This window comes from Pleurodeles waltl, unplaced genomic scaffold, assembly GCF_031143425.1.
Source record: "Pleurodeles waltl isolate 20211129_DDA unplaced genomic scaffold, aPleWal1.hap1.20221129 scaffold_54, whole genome shotgun sequence".
Classification (NCBI taxonomy): domain Eukaryota; kingdom Metazoa; phylum Chordata; class Amphibia; order Caudata; family Salamandridae; genus Pleurodeles; species Pleurodeles waltl.
In genome coordinates, this window is record NW_027150248.1 from 4,973,476 (window position 1) to 4,995,611 (window position 22,136).

General features: G+C 48.5%; 1 protein-coding gene across 1 annotated transcript in view; it reads left to right on the top strand.

Moving 5' to 3' along the window:
- LOC138278716 (CD5 antigen-like) overlaps positions 1-22,136 on the top strand; it is a 254,240-nt gene that overhangs the window by 99,733 nt on the left and 132,371 nt on the right. The window contains exon 2 of the mRNA XM_069219294.1: positions 7,264-7,337. Coding sequence (XP_069075395.1) covers positions 7,274-7,337 — 64 coding nt within the window. The 5' untranslated portion in view covers positions 7,264-7,273. The remainder of the gene's footprint in view (positions 1-7,263; positions 7,338-22,136) is intronic.

Genomic DNA, 22,136 nt, shown 5'->3' on the forward strand with positions numbered 1-22,136 from the left:
GGTGCCCCCACATTGTTCAGAGCCAATTCCCTGAACTTTTTGAGTGCGGGGACACCATTACACGCGTGCACTACATATAGGTCACTACCTATATGTAGCTTCACCATGGTAACTCCGAATATGGCCATGTAACATGTCTATGATCATGAAATTGCCCCCTCTATACCATCCTGGCATAGTTGGCACAATCCCATGATCCCAGTGGTCTGTAGCACAGACCCTGGTACTGCCAAACTGCCCTTCCTGGGGTTTCACTGCAGCTGCTGCTGCTGCCAACCCCTCAGACAGGCAGCTGCCCTCCTGGGGTCCAGCCAGGCCTGGCCCAGGATGGCAGAACAAAGAACTTCCTCTGAGAGAGGGTGTGACACCCTCTCCCTTTGGAAAATGGTGTGAAGGCAGGGGAGGAGTAGCCTCCCCCAGCCTCTGGAAATGCTTTGTTGGGCACAGAGGTGCCCAATTCTGCATAAGCCAGTCTACACCGGTTCAGGGACCCCTTAGCCCCTGCTCTGGCGCGAAACTGGACAAAGGAAAGGGTAGTGACCACTCCCCTGACCTGCACCTCCCCTGGGAGGTGTCCAGAGCTCCTCCAGTGTGCTCCAGACCTCTGCCATCTTGGAAACAGAGGTGCTGCAGACACACTGGACTGCTCTGAGTGGCCAGTGCCACCAGGTGACGTCAGAGACTCCTGCTGATAGGCTCCTTCAGGTGTTAGTAGCCTTTCCTCTCTCCTAGGTAGCCAAACCCTCTTTTCTGGCTATTTAGGGTCTCTGTCTCTGGGGAAACTTTAGATAACGAATGCAAGAGCTCATCCGAGTTCCTCTGCATCTCTCTCTTCACCTTCTGATAAGGAAACGACCGCTGACCGCGCTGGAAGCCTGCAAACCTGCAACATAGTAGCAAAGATGACTACTGCAACTCTGTAACGCTGATCCTGCCGCCTTCTCGACTGTTTTCCTGCTTGTGCATGCTGTGGGGGTAGCATGCCTCCTCTCTGCACCAGAAGCTCCGAAGAAATCTCCCGTGGGTCGACGGAATCTTCCCCCTGCAACCGCAGGCACCAAAAAGCTGCATTACCGGTCCCTTGGGTCTCCTCTCAGCACGACGAGCGAGGTCCCTCGAATCCAGCGACTCTGTCCAAGTGACCCCCACAGTCCAGTGACTCTTCAGTCCAAGTTTGGTGGAGGTAAGTCCTTGCCTCACCTCGCTGGGCTGCATTGCTGGGAACCGCGACTTTGCAGCTACTCCGGCCCCTGTGCCCTTCCGGCAGAAATCCTTTGTGCACAGCCAAGCCTGGGTCCACGGCACTCTAACCTGCATTGCACGACTTTCTAAGTTGGTCTCCGGCGACGTGGGACTCCTTTGTGCAACTTCGGCGAGCACCGTTTCACACATCCTCGTAGTGCCTGTTTCTGGCACTTCTCTAGGTGCTACCTGCTTCAGTGAGGGCTCTTTGTCTTGCTCGACGTCCCCTCTCTCTTCAGTTCCAATTTGCGATCTCCTGGTCCCTCCTGGGCCCCATTAGCGTCCAAAAACGCTAAACGCACAATTTGCATGTAGCAAGGCTTGTTGGCGTCCTTCCGGCGGGAAAACACTTCTGCACAACTCTCCAAGGCGAGAGGGATCCGTCCACTAAAGGGGAAGTCTCTAGCCCTTTTTGTTCCTGCAGAAACCTCATCTTCTTCTGTCCAGTCGAAGCTTCTTTGCACCCGCAGCTGGCATTTCCTGGGCATCTGCCCATCTCCGACTTGCTTGTGACTTTTGGACTTGGTCCTCTTGTTCCACAGGTACCCTAGATTGGAAATCCACAGTTGTTGCATTGCTGGTTTGTGTCTTTTCTGCATTATTCCTCTAACACGACTACTTTGTCCTTAGGGGAACTTTAGTGCACTTTGCACTCACTTTTCAGGGTCTTGGGGAGGTTAATTTTTCTAACTCTCACTATTTTCTAATAGTCCCAGCGACCCTCTACAAGGTCACATAGGTTTGGGGTCCATTCGTGGTTCGCATTCCACTTTTGGAGTATATGGTTTGTGTGGCCCCTATCCCTATGTTTCCCCATTGCATCCTATTGTAACTATACATTGTTTGCACTGTTTTCTAAGACTATACTGCATACTTTTGCTATTGTGTATATATATCTTGTGTATATTTCCTATCCTCTCACTGAGGGTACACTCTAAGATACTTTGGCATATTGTCATAAAAATAAAGTACCTTTATTTTTAGTATAACTGTGTATTGTGTTTTCTTATGATATTGTGCATATGACACTAAGTGGTACTGTGGTAGCTTCACACGTCTCCTAGTTCAGCCTAAGCTGCTCTGCTAAGCTACCATTATCTATCAGCCTAAGCTGCTAGACACCCTATACACTAATAAGGGATAACTGGGCCTGGTGCAAGGTGCAAGTACCCCTTGGTACTCACTACAAGCCAGTCCAGCCTCCTACAGTCGAGCCAACCATAATAGAGGAACAGAGATAGGATGATGACTGTGAGTCATCTGATGCGCAATGAAGGGGTAGAATGAATTGGTCAATGAAAGACATATGGATTGGTTTTAGTTGGCAATTTTGGCAAATGCAATGGGGCTGTCTTCAAACTACTTTACTGCCATTGAAACTGATGGGATAATACAACACAGCACGGGGGGTCACCATAACCCTGGCCACTTTGTAGTCATTTGAACAAGAAATAGAAAGCCTTCTCTACAAACAAGCGTAGAAGAGCTTGCTTGGGTCTGCATACTCTGCAATCTTTGCAGTAGACTACCTAATCTAGGTCCAGATTTCCGACAAAGTGGTGCAGTGCAGTGCTGCACCAAAAACAGCAGCGCTGTGCTATGCCACTTTTGAAACGCAGGGATGAGCCTTATTTACAGGAATACGGCGCACCCCTGAGTTTCCCCCTGCGCCGGCGCTGAATTAAGTTGCCTGCACCAACACAGGCACCCTTGCACCATATTGCAAGGGTGTCTGTGTTGAGGGGATAGATTGGTTATGTGCATGAAGGTGTCCCTTCCTGCACATAAACAATCTACAATGGCGATTTGGCAAAATGCAACACTCATAGAAGTACCAAAGCGTAATTTTGAAATGATTGTTTATGTGCAGGAAGAGACACCTTCCTGCACATAAACAACCATTCATGGGGTTTTGCTCCTTTTATGTGTACTGCAGAATGCAGCACACATAGTAAGAGCAAAAAATGAGGAGGAATAAAAGTATTCCTCCTTGTTGCACCATGCTAACATCACCACTGTGGTGGCATTCGTTTTTGGTGCTGCCTCAGATTTACGCCTTCTTCTAAAACTCGGGCAGCGTCAAAAGCAACAGGTGTTGTGGTGGAACGCCCACAGCAACACTCATTGCATGCCCCTCTGACGCAGAAAACTGCATTGGGGGGCCATATATACAAGGAGGCGTTAAGCTATAAAAAAGTGACTTAACGCCTCCTTGTAAATATGGTGCAGTGAAAAGCGCCACGTGAGCGTCACTGAAAGTGACGCTCTGGTGGCGCTAGGGCCTAGTAAATCTGGCCCCACGTGTCTTAGGCCCTCATTCTGACCTTGGCGGTCGGCGGAGAGGCGGCGGTCGGACCGCGAACAGACCGGCGGTCAAAAAAATGCCATTCTGACCGCGGCGGTCACCGCCGCGATCGACCGCCACTTCCCCACTCCGACAGCCACGGCGGTCATGACCGACGGGCTGGAGTCTGCGCACTCCGGTCCGGCGGTCGACCCAAGACCGCCAACGGTATCATGACCCTGCTTACCGCCGCGGTCTCTGGCGGTCGGGAACCGCCATGCGAACCATGGCGGTAGGCACTATCGGGGCCAGGGAATTCCTTCCCTGGCACTGATAGGGGTCTCCCCCACCCCCCACTGCCCCCCCGAGTCCTCCCCCCACACCCTCCACCCCCCTGCCACCCCCCAGAGGTGGTACGAACCCCCTCCCCACCCCCACCCCGACATGCACATACACGCACCCCGACATGCACACACCCCCAACATGCACATATACACACCCCCTACACACACACATACACAACGGGGACACATACCCGCACACATACATGCCGACATGCGCACCCGCCGAACTTCACACATTGCCCATAGGCACAGCAGCACTCCCCGCCCGCATGCACGCACTCACACACCCCCTCTACACACTCACACGCACACCCCCATGCACGCACACATCACACAACACCCCCCCACCCCCTCCCCTCACGGACGATCAACTTACCTTGTGCGTTGGTCCTCCGGGAGGCGACAGGAGCCATGGGGAGGTGACCGCCAACAGAAGACCGCCAACAGAAGACCGCCACACAGAAATGTGGGTCGTAATTCTGTGGGCGGTGTTCTGCTGGCGTGGCGGTGGAGGTTGACCAGTCTCCACCTTCCCGCCGACCGCCAGTGTGGCTGCTGGCGGTTTTCCGGCGGAACGCTCCCAGCGGTCGGAATGCGCACAGCGGCATACCGCCGCGGTCGGCGGTCTTCACCGCGGCGGTAACTCGGCGGTCTTGCGAAAAGACCGCCAAGGTCAGAATGACCCCCTTAGTCTTAGGGGCAGCATAACCAAGCAGATGAAAGATTCAGCTACAGATTAGTGTAGAAACAGGAGGAACTCAGATACAGAAACACAAAATATAGAAAAAAAGATAATGCAGGGTGGGATAACAAGAAAAAACATTGAATAGAATGAAGAGCATTTGAAAAAATTAATGTATTGGGGAGGTTTAAAAGAGAAATAAATATTAAGAAGAACTTACTGGGGCCAGCAGAGCCGCCTGCCGTGGCACTGGTGGTGGATCTTCCACCTGCCATGCCACTGCTTGTGGCACCCTCCTCGGCCCCAACCTCTAATGCCCTCTTCTTGCCCTTGGGTGCTAAGGTAAGAAATAAAGAAGGTAACAAAAATAGATTAGTGATACAGTTGATCTCCTAGAAAATATTTTGACAGGCAAAGGCAGACGCAGTAACCTATTGACATTTTACTTTTCAAAATCAGATTACCTATATGATCGAGTTGGCCTATTCCTGATTTCTGGCACCTTACCTAAGCCCTATTTCAAATTTCCTAATCTACATTTGGAAAAACGGATGCATTGCAACAAATGATCTTTGCTTCCCAAAGCGCATTCACAACCCCCATTGATGGGCCAATACAGTCAGATTCCCTTTTCAATGCATAGATGCACGGACACATCACTGGGAGATTGCTTGAGACAGTAAGAGCTACACAAAAAGAAAGACACAGAGAACGCCAACTCACTGATATATGTTACTTACTACAACTACTGCAGTACCACTGTCTTAGTGACAGGCATACAGAGAAGTCAGTATAACTTCTTAAATAGTCAGACCAAGCGAGCGTCTACAGCAACAAGCAGAACTAGGTAGCACTGATCATCTGGCTCAATCAAATTGGATCACATAATATGTGTAACCTTATATTACATGATCTTAATTTACCTCTGAGTGTAAGCATCATGTTAGTTGAAAAAAATTGCATTGTAGTATAGGACACAACAAAACCAGTAATAATTAATTGCTAGTACTCACCAAGCCCCGTAACCTGGACGTCCATCAGGTTGAGGAGGTCCCTCTCCCAGTCAAGGATATTGGCCCAGCAGTGCATCAGCTGCTGCTGGATGCACCGGAACCCAGTATATCGGTGGACGCAATGGTGTACCTCCCCCAAGCAGCCAACGCTCCCTCATGCCGTCCCTACACGGGGGCCTGCTACCTGCTGCCAGCATGGAGGGGAGGAGGCGCTGCAGAAAGAAAAACAAGTGCCATCACCTCCTCCTCACTAAAAATGGTGCGAGGTTGCATCTCTTGGCGGGGCGAGTGACAGCAGGGTGTGCTGTTCAGTGCATTAGTGCCTCCTTGTCCCCCACGTTTTGCCATGGCGCTGGGTGGAATATAAAAAAAGACAGTGGGAAAAGAAGGAATAGAGAGGAGGAAATTAAGTTAGGGAAGTTACAGGAAAACTAAGGAAGGGACAAAAAAGTAACAGAAGATAAATAAAAGAGGCAAAAACATAAAAACAACAACACAAAGGAAATAAATGTAAAACTGGGGATGCTAATTTGGATGAAGTAAGGATTGCCAAGATAAAGTATGGATTGAAGCGTAGGCCCAGCACCATGTACAGAATAGGAAAAACAAGATGGCAGTGTGCACAACTTGCACCAATCACCGCGAACAGGTGGCCAATCACAACTTTGCCCACTCACGCAGAGTTAGGCGGGGTTCGCAGAGTTTTTTCTTCACTCCACAGAATTCCACGTGGCGGAACACCACAAACGCCTTCCAGGCATATTCTTGATAACTTCTTCTTTTGAACCTTTAAACATGATCTTGTATTGCTCTGAGTTGCTCATTTGAGTGAATTGAGAAAACAGTAGATATATTTACAGACTGTCAGGATGAAAAACATGGTAAAGCGATGTATTCCTCTCCTATATATGTTAGTTTCGGTTTAATGATTGACTAGAAATACTAACACTTCAAAGTAAGTGATATGATCTTTGCTTCTGTGACTGAGCGAGACGTGCATTTTTTTGGTTCAGAGAACAAATATTTAGTTCCAGATTACGAGCCCGCGCCACTCCCCTTGAGTAGGCCTTGGACTGCTCTGCGTCGCTACCCTGGGAGAGTCAAATGCTACTATGAGTTACTTGGCTCCCAGTAAAGAAACATTAGTGGACTTATTACTGGTTAAGGCTTCATGTCCTTCGCAACTACTAAACAATCTTCTGTATTAAGCACTTTTTACAGAGATTCGAGGACTTACCCTTCCCATCTCCTTTTAAATGCTTCTCTTTTTTGAGCATTGCTGCTTTAACTTTCAGGATACTACAGAGAAAAGCCAGGTATTTATTATCATTATCACTGAAATGCTTTAAATAGGGTTTAGTATTCATATGAGCCCTGGGTTACCGAGAGATAGAGAATGAAACAGGTCAGTCTATAGCACGGGTCTCCAACCTTTTCTGCAGTAAGAGCTATTTATTTTACTAGAATTCTAATATTGACTGCAGCAGAAAAGTTTACATTTTTGTCTCGAATACACACTTTTCATTTTATATATATATATATATATATATAAATAAATTCAACCCAGCAAAAGCTTCCAAGATAGGAGGCCACGCAGGAGAGCTACTCAGAGGTACCCAGAGAGCTACTGGTAGCTTCAGATCTACTCGTTGGAGAAGCCCAGTCTAAAGGAAACTAATATTTTAATTATTTTTTCAGGGCCTCCATCATGCTGGTGAAGAGTGTTTGCCTTCTTCAGGTCCTGAGCATTGTCAACGTTTATTCGGACTCCGGTGAGTGTGGATATCATGTAGTGATGACCAAAGGCTGCTGAAATTAACCTTAACGTGACCTAGAAAAGTAGAGTGTACAACTGAAAGCTCACTTAAAAACCTTCTAAAGTGCTTCTAATCACACAGCACTGGTGATCCAAGTTCCATTTGATGAAAAATAGGTTTTTTTTAAAACAATAAACTATAAGATTAGTGACTACTGAAATGCATTTGTCTGAGTTGCTTCCTCTGGTGAAGAGATCCCAAGACAGTGAAAGGCAGGCAACTTGTACTAGTAATGAATGTATTTGATTAATATATAAGTGCATCAAGTAACCACTTCTAAACACCCCTAACACCATTCGCACCCGTGACCCTCAAGGTGCTCAAGGAGCAAAAGGAATGCATTTATTGAGCTGTCCCTTCAACTCTGCACATTCCCTACTGAGAGGCAGGTTTGGTGTAAGTAACACTCCCTTCAGACTCTGACATCATTCTGAGGTTTTTACATAAAACCAGTAACCCCTAGAAGTGGGCTCTCCTCAGCAGGCACCTGGACCTGGATACCCACATGTTCTTCATCTCCATCCCCTCTTGGGATGATCCCTCCTAAAGCTTTGTCAAGAACATGTGGTGTATGTTATCTTTTCTACTGAAGTGGATAATTGAATATATAATTACACTAACATTGACTGCCAGATACCCCTCAATTTACACTCAATGGAGGTGAATCCTGCAAGGGAGGCCAAGGTTTGACGAGTCAAGAAGAAATGATGAACTGCATCTAAAACGGTATTTGGCTGAATCCATCCTGAAGTTTGTGAAGACAAACTCTGCTGACTATCCCCCGCATCCCCTGTGTTGTTTAACGAGGTTACTGAGGAAGCGACCATCTGCCTCTATATTTTTTAAATCTCATAATGTGTACACACCAGCTTCTAACACCAATACATTTTACACCTCAGACATTATATACATCATACTTGTATCTAAAGTGACCTGTTGTGCCAGTAGGTCTGGCTCAAGGTATATTATTCTGCAAGTAAACAAACCTATTCCAATAGACTTGAATTGGGCACCCGATGCTGTAACACACCTCTGCACCCGGACGCCCCAGAGTCCCCCCGAGGTTAACTGTTGGTGTGGTTTTAGACCTTGCACCATACTCACCTCAAGTCCAGAACAGTCCTGTAAGTTGTTACTGAATGCCCATATGCAGTGTCTGTTTTCCCCCACAGGATAACATTGGGCACCTGAATCTGGAAAGCACCTCTGCACCCAGATGCCTCGGTACCTCCCGAATTGAACTGTTGGTGTTGCTTTTGTCCTCGACCCATACATACCTTAATTCCAGATGAACAGTCCTGTAGGTCGTCGCTAAGTGCCCACATGCAGTACATGTTTTTCCCCCATAGGATAACATTGGGCACCCGATGCTGAAAAGCACCTCTGCACCCGGACGCCCCAGTGCCTCCCGAAGTGACTTGTTGGTGCTGCTTTGGACTTTGCCCTGTACTTACCGTAACTCCAAAAAATTGGTCCTGCAAGTAGTTGCTAAGTACCAGCATGCAGTATATGTTTCCCCCCCACAGGATAACATTACCGTTCCAAAAACTGCACTGTCAACTTTTGAAAATTGTAAAAATCCATAAGTACTCACCTGATTCCAGTGATCTCGATATCAAAATGTACATAAAAGTGTGTGTTATTTTTATAAATTGGTGTTGAATTTCTTTATTGAGTGTGTGTCTCACTTACTGTATGAGTGTGTGCCTTAAATGCTTAGCACTACCCTGTGATATGCCTAACTGTTCGACCACACTACCCAAACACAGAGCATTTGGGATGTCACTTGTGCCTCTGTAATACCGCTGGGGATTGCCTGGACTCTTTGCAGAGTGTACCTCATTTTGGTCCACTATATAAAGAGCCAGCTTCCTCCAAACAGCTTGTAGGAGGCTGGTCTGGTTTGTTGTGGGTACCTAAGGTACTTACACCTTATACCAAGTCCAGTTATCCCTTATTAGTGAAATGTAGGCAGTGTCTAGAAGACAGGCTTTCTAGTGGTAGAGTGGATGAGCAGCCCAGGTCTAACTAGGAGACAGGCAAAGCTCATGTAATACCACTGTAGTCAGACAGTACTCACACACATGAAAGAAAATACTCAGTGTTAGAAAAATAAAGGTACTTTATTTTAGTGACAGAATACCAAAAATACTAAAAGCGACTATGCTCCCTTAGGAGGTAATGTAGGAAAGTACCATCTTGCCTGGCATGTTACCCCCATTTTTCACTGTATATATGTTGTTTTAGTTGTATGTGTCACTGGGACCCTGGTAACACAGGGCCCCAGTGCTCATAAGTGTGCCTGAATGTGTTACCTGTGTAGTGACTAACTGTCTCACTGAGGCTCTGCTAATCAGAACCTCAGTGGTTATGCTCTCTCATTTCTTTCCAAATTGTCACTAACAGGCTAGTGACCATTTTTACCAATTTACATTGGCTGACTGGAACACCCTTATAATTCCCTAGTATATGGTACTGAGGTACCCAGGGTATTGGGGTTCCAGGAGATCCCTATGGGCTGCAGCATTTCTTTTGCCACCCATAGGGAGCTCTGACAATTCTTACACAGGCCTGCCACTGCAGCCTGAGTGAAATAACGTCCACGTTATTTCACAGCCATTTTACACTGCACTTAAGTAACTTATAAGTCACCTATATGTCTAACCTTTACCTGGTAAAGGTTAGGTGCAAAGTTACTTAGTGTGAGGGCACCCTGGCACTAGCCAAGGTGCCCCCACATTGTTCAGAGCCAATTCACTGAACTTTGTGAGTGCGGGGACACCATTACACGCGTGCACTACATATAGGTCACTACCTATATGTAGCTTCACCATGGTAACTCCGAATATGGCCATGTAACATGTCTATGATCATGGAATTGCCCCCTCTATACCATCCTGGCATTGTTGGTACAACTCCATGATCCCAGTGGTCTGTAGCACAGACCCTGGTACTGCCAGACTGCCCTTCCTGGGGTTTCTCTGCAGCTGCTGCTGCTGCCAACCCCTCAGACAGGCAGCTGCCCTCCTGGGGTCCAGCCAGGCCTGGCCCAGGATGGCAGAACAAAGAACTTCCTCTGAGAGAGGGTGTGACACCTTCTCCCTTTGGAAAATGGTGTGAAGGCAGGGGAGGAGTAGCCTCCCCCAGCCTCTGGAAATGCTTTGTTGGGCACAGATGTGCCCAATTCTGCATAAGCCAGTCTACACCGGTTCAGGGACCCCTTAGCCCCTGCTCTGGCGCGAAACTGGACAAAGGAAAGGGGAGTGACCACTCCCCTGACCTGCACCTCCCCTGGGAGGTGTCCAGAGCTCCTCCAGTGTGCTCCAGACCTCTGCCATCTTGGAAACAGAGGTGCTGCTGGCACACTGGACTGCTCTGAGTGGCCAGTGCCACCAGGTGACATCAGAGACTCCTGCTGATAGGCTCCTTCAGGTGTTAGTAGCCTTTCCTCTCTCCTAGGTAGCCAAACCCCCTTTTCTGGCTATTTAGGGTCTCTGTCTCTGGGGAAACTTTAGATAACGAATGCATGAGCTCAGCCGAGTTCCTCTGCATCTCCCTCTTCACCTTCTGATAAGGAATCGACCGCTGACCGCGCTGGAAGCCTGCAAACCTGCAACATAGTAGCAAAGACGACTACTGCAACTCTGTAACGCTGATCCTGCCGCCTTCTCGACTGTTTTCCTGCTTGTGCATGCTGTGGGGGTAGTCTGCCTCCTCTCTGCACCAGAAGCTCTGAAGAAATCTCCCGTGGGTCGACGGAATCTTCCCCCTGCAACCGCAGGCACCAAAAAGCTGCATTACCGGTCCCTTGGGTCTCCTCTCAGCACGACGAGCGAGGTCCCTCGAATCCAGCGACACCGTCCAAGTGACCCCCACAGTCCAGTGACTCTTTAGCCCAAGTTTGGTGGAGGTAAGTCCTTGCCTCACCTCGCTGGGCTGCATTGCTGGGAACCGCGACTTTGCAAGCTACTCCGGCCCCTGTGCACTTCCGGCGGAAATCCTTCGTGCACAGCCAAGCCTGGGTCCACGGCACTCTAACCTGCATTGCACGACTTTCTAAGTTGGTCTCCGGCGACGTGGGACTCCTTTGTGCAACTTCGGCGAGCACCGTTTCACGCATCCTCGTAGTGCCTATTTCTGGCACTTCTCTGGGTGCTACCTGCTTCAGTGAGGGCTCTTTGTCTTGCTCGACGTCCCCTCTCTCTGCAGGTCTAATTTGCGACCTCCTGGTCCCTCCTGGGCCCCAGCAGCGTCCAAAAACGCCAAACACACGATTTGCGTGTAGCAAGGCTTGTTGGCGTCCATCCGGCGGGAAAACACTTCTGCACGACTCTCGAAGGCGTGGGGGATCCATCCTCCAAAGGGGAAGTCTCTAGCCCTTGTCGTTCTTGCAGTATTCACAGTTCTTCAGCCTAGTAAGAGCTTCTTTGCACCAACCGCTGGCATTTCTTGGGCATCTGCCCATCTCCGAGCTGCTTGTGACTTTTGGACTTGGTCCCCTTGTTCCACAGGTACCCTCAGTCAGGAATCCATCGTTGTTGCATTGCTGATTTGTGTTTTCCTTGCATTTTCCCTCTAACACGACTATTTTGTCCTTAGGGGAACTTTAGTGCACTTTGCACTCACTTTTCAGGGTCTTGGGGAGGGTTATTTGTCTAACTCTCACTATTTTCTAATAGTCCCAGCGACCCTCTACAAGGTCACATAGGTTTGGGGTCCATTCGTGGTTCGCATTCCACTTCTGGAGTATATGGTTTGTGTTGCCCCTATCCCTATGTTTCCCCATTGCATCCTATTGTAACTATACATTGTTTGCACTGTTTTCTAAGACTGTACTGCATATTTTTGCTATTGTGTATATATATCTTGTGTATATTTCCTATCCTCTCACTGAGGGTACACTCTAAGATACTTTGGCATATTGTCATAAAAAATAAAGTACCTTTATTTTTAGTATAACTGTGTATTGTGTTTTCTTATGATATTGTGCATATGACACTAAGTGGTACTGTAGTAGCTTCACACGTCTCCTAGTTCAGCCTAAGCTGCTCTGCTAAGCTATCATTATCTATCAGCCTAAGCTGCTAGACACCCTATACACTAATAAGGGATAACTGGGCCTGGTGCAAGGTGCAAGTACCCCTTGGTACTCACTACAAGCCAGTCCAGCCTCCTACAGGTAAGTATTACACTTATTATATACACTACTACACGGAAATAGTAATATAAAGACGTAGAAAACTGGGCAATTACCATAGAACACAATAGGTAGAAATGGGCCTAGGGGGAACACAAACCATATGCTAAGAAAGTGGAATGTGAAAGTCGGCTTCCCACCTAGGCAAGTGTAGTGTGTAGAGGGGCACTGGGAGTATTAGAAAACCCCAAAGGTAAGTACTAGAACCAACCCCAGAAAAGTAGGAGTAAAGTATAGGAACTTTTTCTACGTACACACAAAAACGACAATCAGGATTATGCAAGAACCATAAGAGACTGCAAGACACCATTAGTGGATTCCTGGACCTGAAGACCTGTGGAAGAAGGGGACCAAGTCCAAGAAGCAAAGAAGAGTCCAGGGAGAACAGGAGCCCCTGCTAACCAGGATGAAGGGACAAGAGAGGAACCACCAGTGAAGCAAAACAGTCAGTATTGCACCCAAGAAGATGGATTCGGCTTTCTGGTTGGTGCAGCTGACGTCCCACATCGGATGGATGATTGCAGTATGGGTGGCATCACAGAAGTCAACCCACGAGCCATGGAACACGGGAAGCTCGCGGTTGGAAGAAAATGGCGCCGCCGGGACCAGGAAGAACCAGGTGGATTCTACCCATGTGTGGGAATCGTAGGGGGCTTTCCGCGTCCTAGAGAGCCCACAGCAGACCAGGCAGCCCACTCAGGAGTCCCACAACAGGGGGACAAAGAAGTTGCAGAAGAGGCCCACGCAGCACCACAGCAGAGGCTTCCACGCCGCCGGTGTTTCACTCAGGAAGCTGTGCATCGCAGGATAGAGTGCTGGGGACCCAGGCTTGATGATGCATCTGAAACTTCGTGATGCACCCAAGCCTTAGTAGCTGCAAAACATGCGGTACAAGGGGAGGCAAGCTCTTACCTCCACCAAACTTGCACAGATGGACCAGGGGACCGCTGCGACCACTTCAGTCCACCACCCGTGTTGCAGGATCCACGCAGCTCCACTGGAGAGGAGATCCACACCGCCAGTCGTCGATGCAGAGGGTGCCTGCTGAAGCAGGGGGGTAACTCCTTCACCCCAAGGGAGATTTCTTTGCTCTTCCTGTGTAGGCTGAGGACAGGCTGTCCTTTGAAGATACACGACTAGGAAACAGTTGCGGTTGCTGGCAGGAGCTGAAGTTACAAAGTTGTAGAAGTCGTCTTGGCCTCTTTGTTGCAGTTTGTAGAGTTCCTGGAGGGGCCAGATGCAGTTGCTTCGGTCAGAAGTTGAAGTAGTGGATGCAGAGGATCTCTGCTGGAGTCTTGCAATCCACATCTAAAGAAACATCCAGAGGAGAGACCCTAAATAGCCCTGAGAGGGGGTCTGGTCAGTGAAGTGAGTGTCCACCGTCAGGAGGGGGCTCTAACGTCACCTGCCTGGCCTGGCCACTCAGATGCTCCCAGAGTTCCCTGCTGTAGGAGGCTGGGCTGACTTGTAGTGAGTACCAAGGGGTACTTGCACCTTGCACCATGCCCAGTTATCCCTTATTAGTGTATATGGTGTCTAGCAGCATAGGCTGATAGATAATGGTAGCTTAGCAGAGCAGCTTAGGCTGAACTAGGAGACGAGTGAAGCTCCTACAGTACCACTAATGTCACTTGCACAACATCATAAGAAAACACAATACACAGATATACTAAAAATAAAGGTACTTTATTTTTATGACAATATGCCAAAGTATCTCAGTGAGTACCCTCAGTATGAGGATAGCAATTATACACAAGTTATATGTACACAATACCAAAAATATGCAGTATAGTCTTAGAAAACAGTGCAAACAATGTGTAGTTACAATAGGATGCAATGGGGACACATAGGGATAGGGGCAACACAAACCATATACTCCAAAAGTGGAATGCGAACCACGAATGGACCCCAAACCTATGTGACCTTGTAGAGGCTCACTGGGACTATTAGAAAATAGTAAGGGTTAGAAAAATAGCCCACCCCAAGACCCTGAAAAGTGAGTGCAAAGTGCACTAAAGTTCCCCAAAGGACATAGAAGTCGTGATAGGGGAATTCTGCAGGAAAGACACGAACCAGCAATGCAACAACAATGGATTTCCGGTCGAGGGTACCTGTGGAACAAGGGGACCAAGTCCAAAAGTCACAAGCAAGTCGGAGATGGGCAGATGCCCAGGAAATGCCAGCTGTGGGTGCAAAGAAGCTGCTACTGAACAGTAGAAACTTAGGATTCTGCAGGAACAACAAGGGCTAGAGACTTCCCCTTTGGAGGATAGATCCCACACGCTGTGGAGAGTCGTGCAGAAGTGTTTTCCTGTGGAAATACAGCCAACAAGCCTTGTTAGCTGCAAATCGTGCAAAAAGGGTTTTTGGACGCTGCTGTGGCCCAGGAGGGACCAGCATGTCGCCAATTGCGTCTGGGGACAGATGGGACGTCGAGCAAGACAAGGAGCCCTCTCAGCAGCAGGTAGCACCCGCAGAAGTGCCAGAAACAGGCACTACAAGGATGTGTGAAACGGTGCTCACCCGAAGTTGCACAAAGGAGTCCCACGTCGCCAGAGACCAACTTAGAAAGTCGTGCAATGCAGGTTAGAGTGCCGTGGACCCAGGCTTGGCTGTGCATAAAGGATTTCTGCTGGAAATGCACGGAAGCCGGAGTAGCTGAAAAAGTCGCGGTTCCCAGCAATGCAGTCTGGCGTGGGGAGGCAAGGACTTACCTCCACCAAACTTGGACTGAAGAGTCACTGGACTGTGGGAGTCACTTGGACAGAGTTGCTGGATTCAAGGGACCTCGCTCGTCGTGCTGAGAGGAGACCCAGGAGACCGGTAATGCAGTTCTTTTGTGCCTGTGGTTGCAGGGGGAAGATTCCGTCGACCCACGGGAGATTTCTTCGGAGCTTCTAGTGCAGAGAGGAGGCAGACTACGCCCACAGCATGCACCACCAGGAAAACAGTCGAGAAGGCGGCAGGATCAGCGTTACAGAGTTGCAGTAGTCGTCTTTGCTACTTTGTTGCAGGTTTGCAGGCTTCCAGCGCGGCCAGCAGTCGATTCCTTGGCAGAAGGTGAAGAGAGAGATGCAGAGGAACTCTGATGAGCTCTTGCATTCGTTTTCTAAGGAAATCCCCAAAGCAGAGACCCTAAATAGCCCGAAAAGAGGGTTTGGCTACTTAGGAGAGAGGATAGGCTAGCAACACCTGAAGGAGCCTATCAGAAGGAGTCTCTGACGTCACCTGGTGGCACTGGCCACTCAGAGCAGTCCAGTGTGCCCACAGCACCTCTGTTTCCAAGATGGCAGAGGTCTGGAGCACACTGGAGGAGCTCTGGACACCTCCCAGGGGAGGTGCAGGTCAGGGGAGTGGTCACTCCCCTTTCCTTTGTCCAGTTTCGCGCCAGAGCAGGGCTAAGGGGTCCCTGAAGCGGTGTAGACTGGCTTATGAAGAAATGGGCACAAATGTGCCCATGAAAGCATTTCCAGAGGCTGGGGGAGGCTACTCCTCCCCTGCCTTCACACCATTTTCCAAAGGGAGAGGGTGTAACACCCTCTCTCAGAGGAAGTCCTTTGTTCTGCCATCCTGGGACAAGCCTGGCTTGACCCCAGGAGGGCAGAAACCTGTCTGAGGGGTTGGCAGCAGCTGCAGTGAAACCCCTGAAAAGGCAGTTTGGCAGTACCAGGGTCTGAGCTACAGACCCGTGGGATCATGGGATTGTACCAACAATGCCAGGATGGCATAGAGGGGGCAATTCCATGATCTTAGACATGTTACATGGCCATATTCGGAGTTACCATTGTGAAGCTACACATAGGTAGTGACCTATGTGTAGTGCACGCGTGTAATGGTGTCCCCGCACTCACAAAGTCCGGGGAATTTGCCCTGAACGTTGTGGGAGCACTCTGGCTAGTGCCAGGGTGCCCACACACTAAGTAACTTAGCACCCAACCTTTACTAAGTAAAGGTTAGACATATAGGTGACTTATAAGTGACTTAAGTGCAGTGAAAATGGCTGTGAAATAATGTGTGCATTATTTCACTCAGGCTGCAGTGGCAGGCCTGTGTAAGAATTGTCAGAGCTCCCTATGGGTGGCAAAAGAAATGCTGCAGCCCATAGGGATCTCCTGGAACCCCAATACCCTGGGTACCTCAGTACCATATACTAGGGAATTATAAGGGTGTTCCAGTATGCCAATGTGAATTGGTGAAATGGTCACTAGCCTGTTAGTGACAATTTGTAAAGAGAGAGCATAACCACTGAGGTTCTGGTTAGCAGAGCCTCAGTGAGACAGTTAGGCATCACACAGGGAACACATACATATAGGTCACAAACTTATGAGCACTGGGGTCCTGGCTAGCAGGGTCCCAGTGACACATAACAAACATACTGAAAACATAGGGTTTTCACTATGAGCACTGGGCCCTGGCTGGCAGGATCCCAGTGAGACAGTGAAAACACCCTGACATACACTCACAAACAGGCCAAAAGTGGGGGTAATAAGGCTAGAAAGAGGCTACTTTCTCACACAACCCCCCCCCCCCCAAACGAAGGACAATAAGGCTAACCTTGGCCAATGGAGCCTTTATTGTCTAAGTGGTGATAAGTAGAGAGTAGCTCTGCAATAGACTGGTTACTCCCTTTATCATACACTATATGATTACTTCCCTGTGGGGATGTAAACCACCCTGTTTGAAGTTTTTTAGCTAAGCAACAATGTGAAGATGTATTTTCAGAGTTTCTATCAGTAAGTTTTAGTTTAGAGCAGTGGGAATTGTCCACTGAACCTATTTGTAATGATGGAAATTCCAGACAGGGATGTTGTCTCAGTAAAGCCATAGCTGGGCAAAAACCTTGTCCATACGGCTGAAAGAGAGAACAGGGATGTTGTTTCTCTTTAGTTGGAGCAGGGCAGGGATGCTGTCCTATGAGCTCCACACTAGGGTAGGGATGCTGTCCTAAGTGTTGTGAGGTAGTGCAGGGTTTCTGCACTAAAGTTTCTCTGGGAGTGTCACGGTGTAGGTACTCCTCAGACTCGGTGTGATGCAAACAAGGTCCACCTCCTGACACCACCAAGTCACTGATAAAAAACCACAGTGCATTGGAGTAATCAAGCGAGGGAAGGAAGGGGAAGGATCAGCAGGGACGGGATAACTGTAAAGAAAAATACACAGTGTTAATTATCACATTGTCTGTCTATTCTCATAAGGTCTCACTAAAACCAAAACGACCTGGCCTGCCCATAACTCATAAGGGCAGAACTAGTCCAAAGCCTGACTATGTTCCATCAGTATCACCAATGGATGACCCAAACCAACTACGGCCACTAATAATCACCTAAGGGTCTCACCGCCCTTCCTCCTAAACAATACTACAGTACGTATAACGAAACAAACATGAGGAGAAAGAATAAGGTGAAGAAAATCTATTTTGTACTTCTTCCTATGATTCAGTTAACCCACTAAGCCTTTCGTTAATGTCACGTATATTTGAAGAAGTAACTCGTTCATATCTCAGTGAATGTTGACAAGAATTATTTGTCCCGGCTGTTTGGAATCCTGCAAACAGTAAATCTCATTCTGAATTGCCGCCAACAAAAAGCCAAAAGATTATGTCTCATAAGATCGCCGTTCCTTTATTATGGTACCTCAAAAAGTAAAGTGCTCCAATATATGACAGTCACCCATAACCTGGCCGTAAGGAATGCAGAAATAAAGAAAGGCGATAGCCTCCGGCAAGTAGCAAGCTTGCCGATTACCACCTTCTTAGTACTTGGAATTCGAAAGGAGGAGCAGCTAGGAACTCCTTCTGCCGGTAAAAAGTCAGTTTCCAGGAGGGGGCCCTGATGAATCTCATTCCTCTTTTCCGGCCGCCGATGAATTCCCCCCTGGGGAACGCCGTCCGCTCCTACTTCGTTGAGGCTCCGACCTGCCTCATTAGCACAAATAACGCACACCCTTTCCAGGGTGCGCCGACTTTTACGCGATCTCTACCGCGCTGGGCTTCATGGGAGGTGTAGTCCCTAATGACTACAATCTCCCGATCGGCCCTGTAGGCGCCGGCTAGCACCTGACAGTACGCCCACCTCCAAAGCGCCTCCTAGGGCCAGGTTTAGTGGGATGACAAGCATGAAACCGTTGCACCGCCCTAGGGGCATGAACATTGCCTTCCGGCTCCCATGAATCCTCCTCGGCCTCATACCCTTTCCACGACACCAAGTACCATAACTTACCCCCCGTAGTTTGGAATCCAACACCTTGCGCACCTCATACTCCAGCTGCCCGTCTCTAACCACCGGAGGCACCGCCCGCCGGGTCGCGGACAGAGCTGGCTTCAAAAGGCTGCAATGAAACACCGGATGGATTCTTAAGGAAGCAGGTAAGTTGAGACGGTAAGCCACAGGGTTTATCTTGCGTACCACCTCATAAGGACCAATGTAACGAGGATGAAAGATGCTACGCATCTTAAAACGTATATACTTGGTGGAAAGCCACACTCGGTCCCCTGGCTGATACACCGGCCCCTCACGCTGATGTACATCACCCCATTTCTTATACTGTTCCTTGGCTTTATCCAAATTAAGTCGTATTTTTTTTTGCATGGATTGTAGGTTCTTAACCATAGCATGGACAGTAGGTTGATCCGTGACATCCCGAGGTATGATTATGGGCAACATCTCCGCGTGGAACCCTGTGTTAGCACGAAAAGGAGACTCCCTTATCGAGCTATGCCAAGCATTGTTGTACGATAGTTCGGCCAGCCATAGCAATGACACCCACGATTCCTGCGCGTCTTTTGCATAGCACCTCAGATATTTCTTCAGGGTTTGGTTGAGACGCTCCGTCTGGCCATCGGTTTGTGGGTGAAAACTGGTGGATAGGGCGGATTCAATGCGCAGAACCTTGCACCACATGCGCCAAAACCTAGCAACGAACTGGGGGCCTCTGTCTGAAATAATGGTTCTTGGTAAACCATGTAACCGCACCACTTGAGACAGAATTAGATGGGCGGTCTGACTTGCTGTAGGTAGGTTTCTACAAGGGAGAAAGTGACCCATCTTGGTAAGACTATCGATTACCACCATGATAGCATTGTACCCCTGATCCATTGGCAATCCTACCACAAAATCCACGCTGATGGTTTGCCATGGTTTTTCCGGAGTGGGCATAGGCATCAGCTTGCCCTGGCTCTTCGCGTTTTCTCCCTTGGATCGAGCACATATCTCACACCGAGCTACCCATGTCGCAACGTCCTTAGCCCAACCTTTCCACCTGAAATGTCGTTGAACTATTTGCGCAGTTTTGGTGTACCCCGGATGACCAGCTGTTACCGCATCATGACACCAATTGAAGGCTTGCATTCGAAGTTCAGGTGTTGGTAAATACAAACGATTACCTTGCAACGGTATTCCATGCTTAAGGGTACGGTCCTGACTTACTTCGGCCCACTCCTTCCACTGAGCAGCAGACTTATGCTTAGAGACCTTTTCTAAGAAATGAGATATATGAAGGGCACAAAGCACTTTTTCCGGTGGGATGATTGCTTCATCAGGTCTTGAAGTGATGTTCCTCGCGTCTCTTTGTCTAGACAGTGAATCTGCCTTGCGATTGTCGACCCCAGGACGGAAGGTTACTACAAACTCATATTCTGAAAAGAACAGCATCCACCTCATTTGCCGCTGGGTAAGCTGTCTAGCCTCCTTCATATACTGCAGGTTTCGGTGATCAGTATATACCGTGACCGGGTGTTGGGCCCCCCAGAGATAGTGTCTCCATTCCTGAAATGCCTTCTTGATGGCTAGTAGTTCTTTTTCTGCCACCGTATAGTTGAGTTCCGCAGCAGATAGCTTCTTAGATAAAAACGCCACCGGATGAAGCTGTCCCGAGGTCTTGTTTCTTTGGGATAACACAGCCCCAATGGCTATATCCGAGGCATCTGCTTCGACTATAAAAGGTACTTCTGGCTGTGGATGCTGAAGTATAGGCGCTGAGCAGAAGGCCTGTTTTAAGAAGCAGAAGGCCTCCTCTGCCTCCTCTGACCAAACAAAAGACACTCCCTTTCTTAGCAACCTTGTTATAGGTGACACAATGTGGGAAAAATGACAGATGAATCTTCTATAGTAATTGGAAAACCCCAGGAAGCATTGCACGTCTCTCACACTAGTGGGCACTGGCCACTCTTGAACCGCCTGTATTTTTCTTGTCGACATGCAGAACCCTTCCGGGCTTAAATCCACCCCCAAGAACTCAACCTTCTGTACATGGAACTCGCATTTGCTCAGTTTGCAATAAAGATGGTGCTGTTGCAATGCCTGGAGTACTAGGGAAACATGTTCCATGTGCCGCTCTAAGGAGGTAGAATACACCAATATGTCATCTATATAAACGATCACAAAGTGGTCTACGTATTCTTTGAGAACATCGTTCAGAAAGTATTGGAAAGCCGCCGGGGCGTTACACAACCCGAACGGCATTACCAAGTATTCAAACAGGCCATAACGGGTCTTGAACGCCGTCTTCCATTCATCCCCTTCACGGATTCTGACCAGATGGTAAGCCCCCTTCAGATCCAACCTTGTATAGATAGTTGCCTCTTTCACCTGTTCCAATAACACAGGAATGAGGGGAAGAGGGTATCTATTCCTTATCGTGTTCTTGTTCAGCATTCGATAATCGATGCAGGTTCTCAACTCTTTATTCGCTTTAGCTATGAAAAAGAGTGGAGAAGCTGCCGGAGAACAAGATGGTCTAATGAACCCGATTTCCAGGAAACGGTCCAGATATCTTCGCAAATGTTTGGTTTCTGGGTCTGATAGAGCATATACCCTACAAGAAGGAAGGAGTGCTCCCGGAATCAGATCTATCTTGCAATCGTATATACGATGGGGTGGCAATGTCTCCGCCTGACCTTCGTCGAACAAATCCTTGAACTTGGCGTAAACAGAGGGCAATATCACCGCTTTCTCCACCACTGTGGCCAACTGTAACCCTTGAGCCAACGCTAACGCAGGGGGGTTATCATATAAGGAACAGACTTTCTCACTCCTCACGGACTGAAAACTAACCGTCTTGGTTTGCCAATCGATAACAGGATTGCTCTTTCTTAGCCAGGGCATTCCCAAAATTATTTCATACTGAGGAGCCTCTATTATATCTAGCCTGATTATTTCTCTGCGTGCCGGAGATACTCCACTGAAAACCAACCCCACATCCTCAGTTTGTTCAGTAAGGGGTCCAGACTTCAGTGGTGTACCGTCAACTGCCAACACAATTTCGGGGTTCTTTCTTGGAATTCTCAGAAGTCCCAGTCTCTTAACCACCCCTTCATCTATGAAATTTCCCGTGGCTCCTGAGTCTATCATTGCCCATACAGGATGGTTTCGATCTTGGGACACCAACTCTACGGATAACAACAGGTGTGACGCCTTTTCTTCTTGTGGCAAGAGGGTTAAAGAAGTCAACCGGAACCCCGATAGGGGTTCTATAAAGGGCAAATCCTCTTTCTCTGATATCTTCCCTGACGTCACCGCGGCCTTTTGAGTGGGGGAGTAGGAGAACCTTTTTCTTGGTTT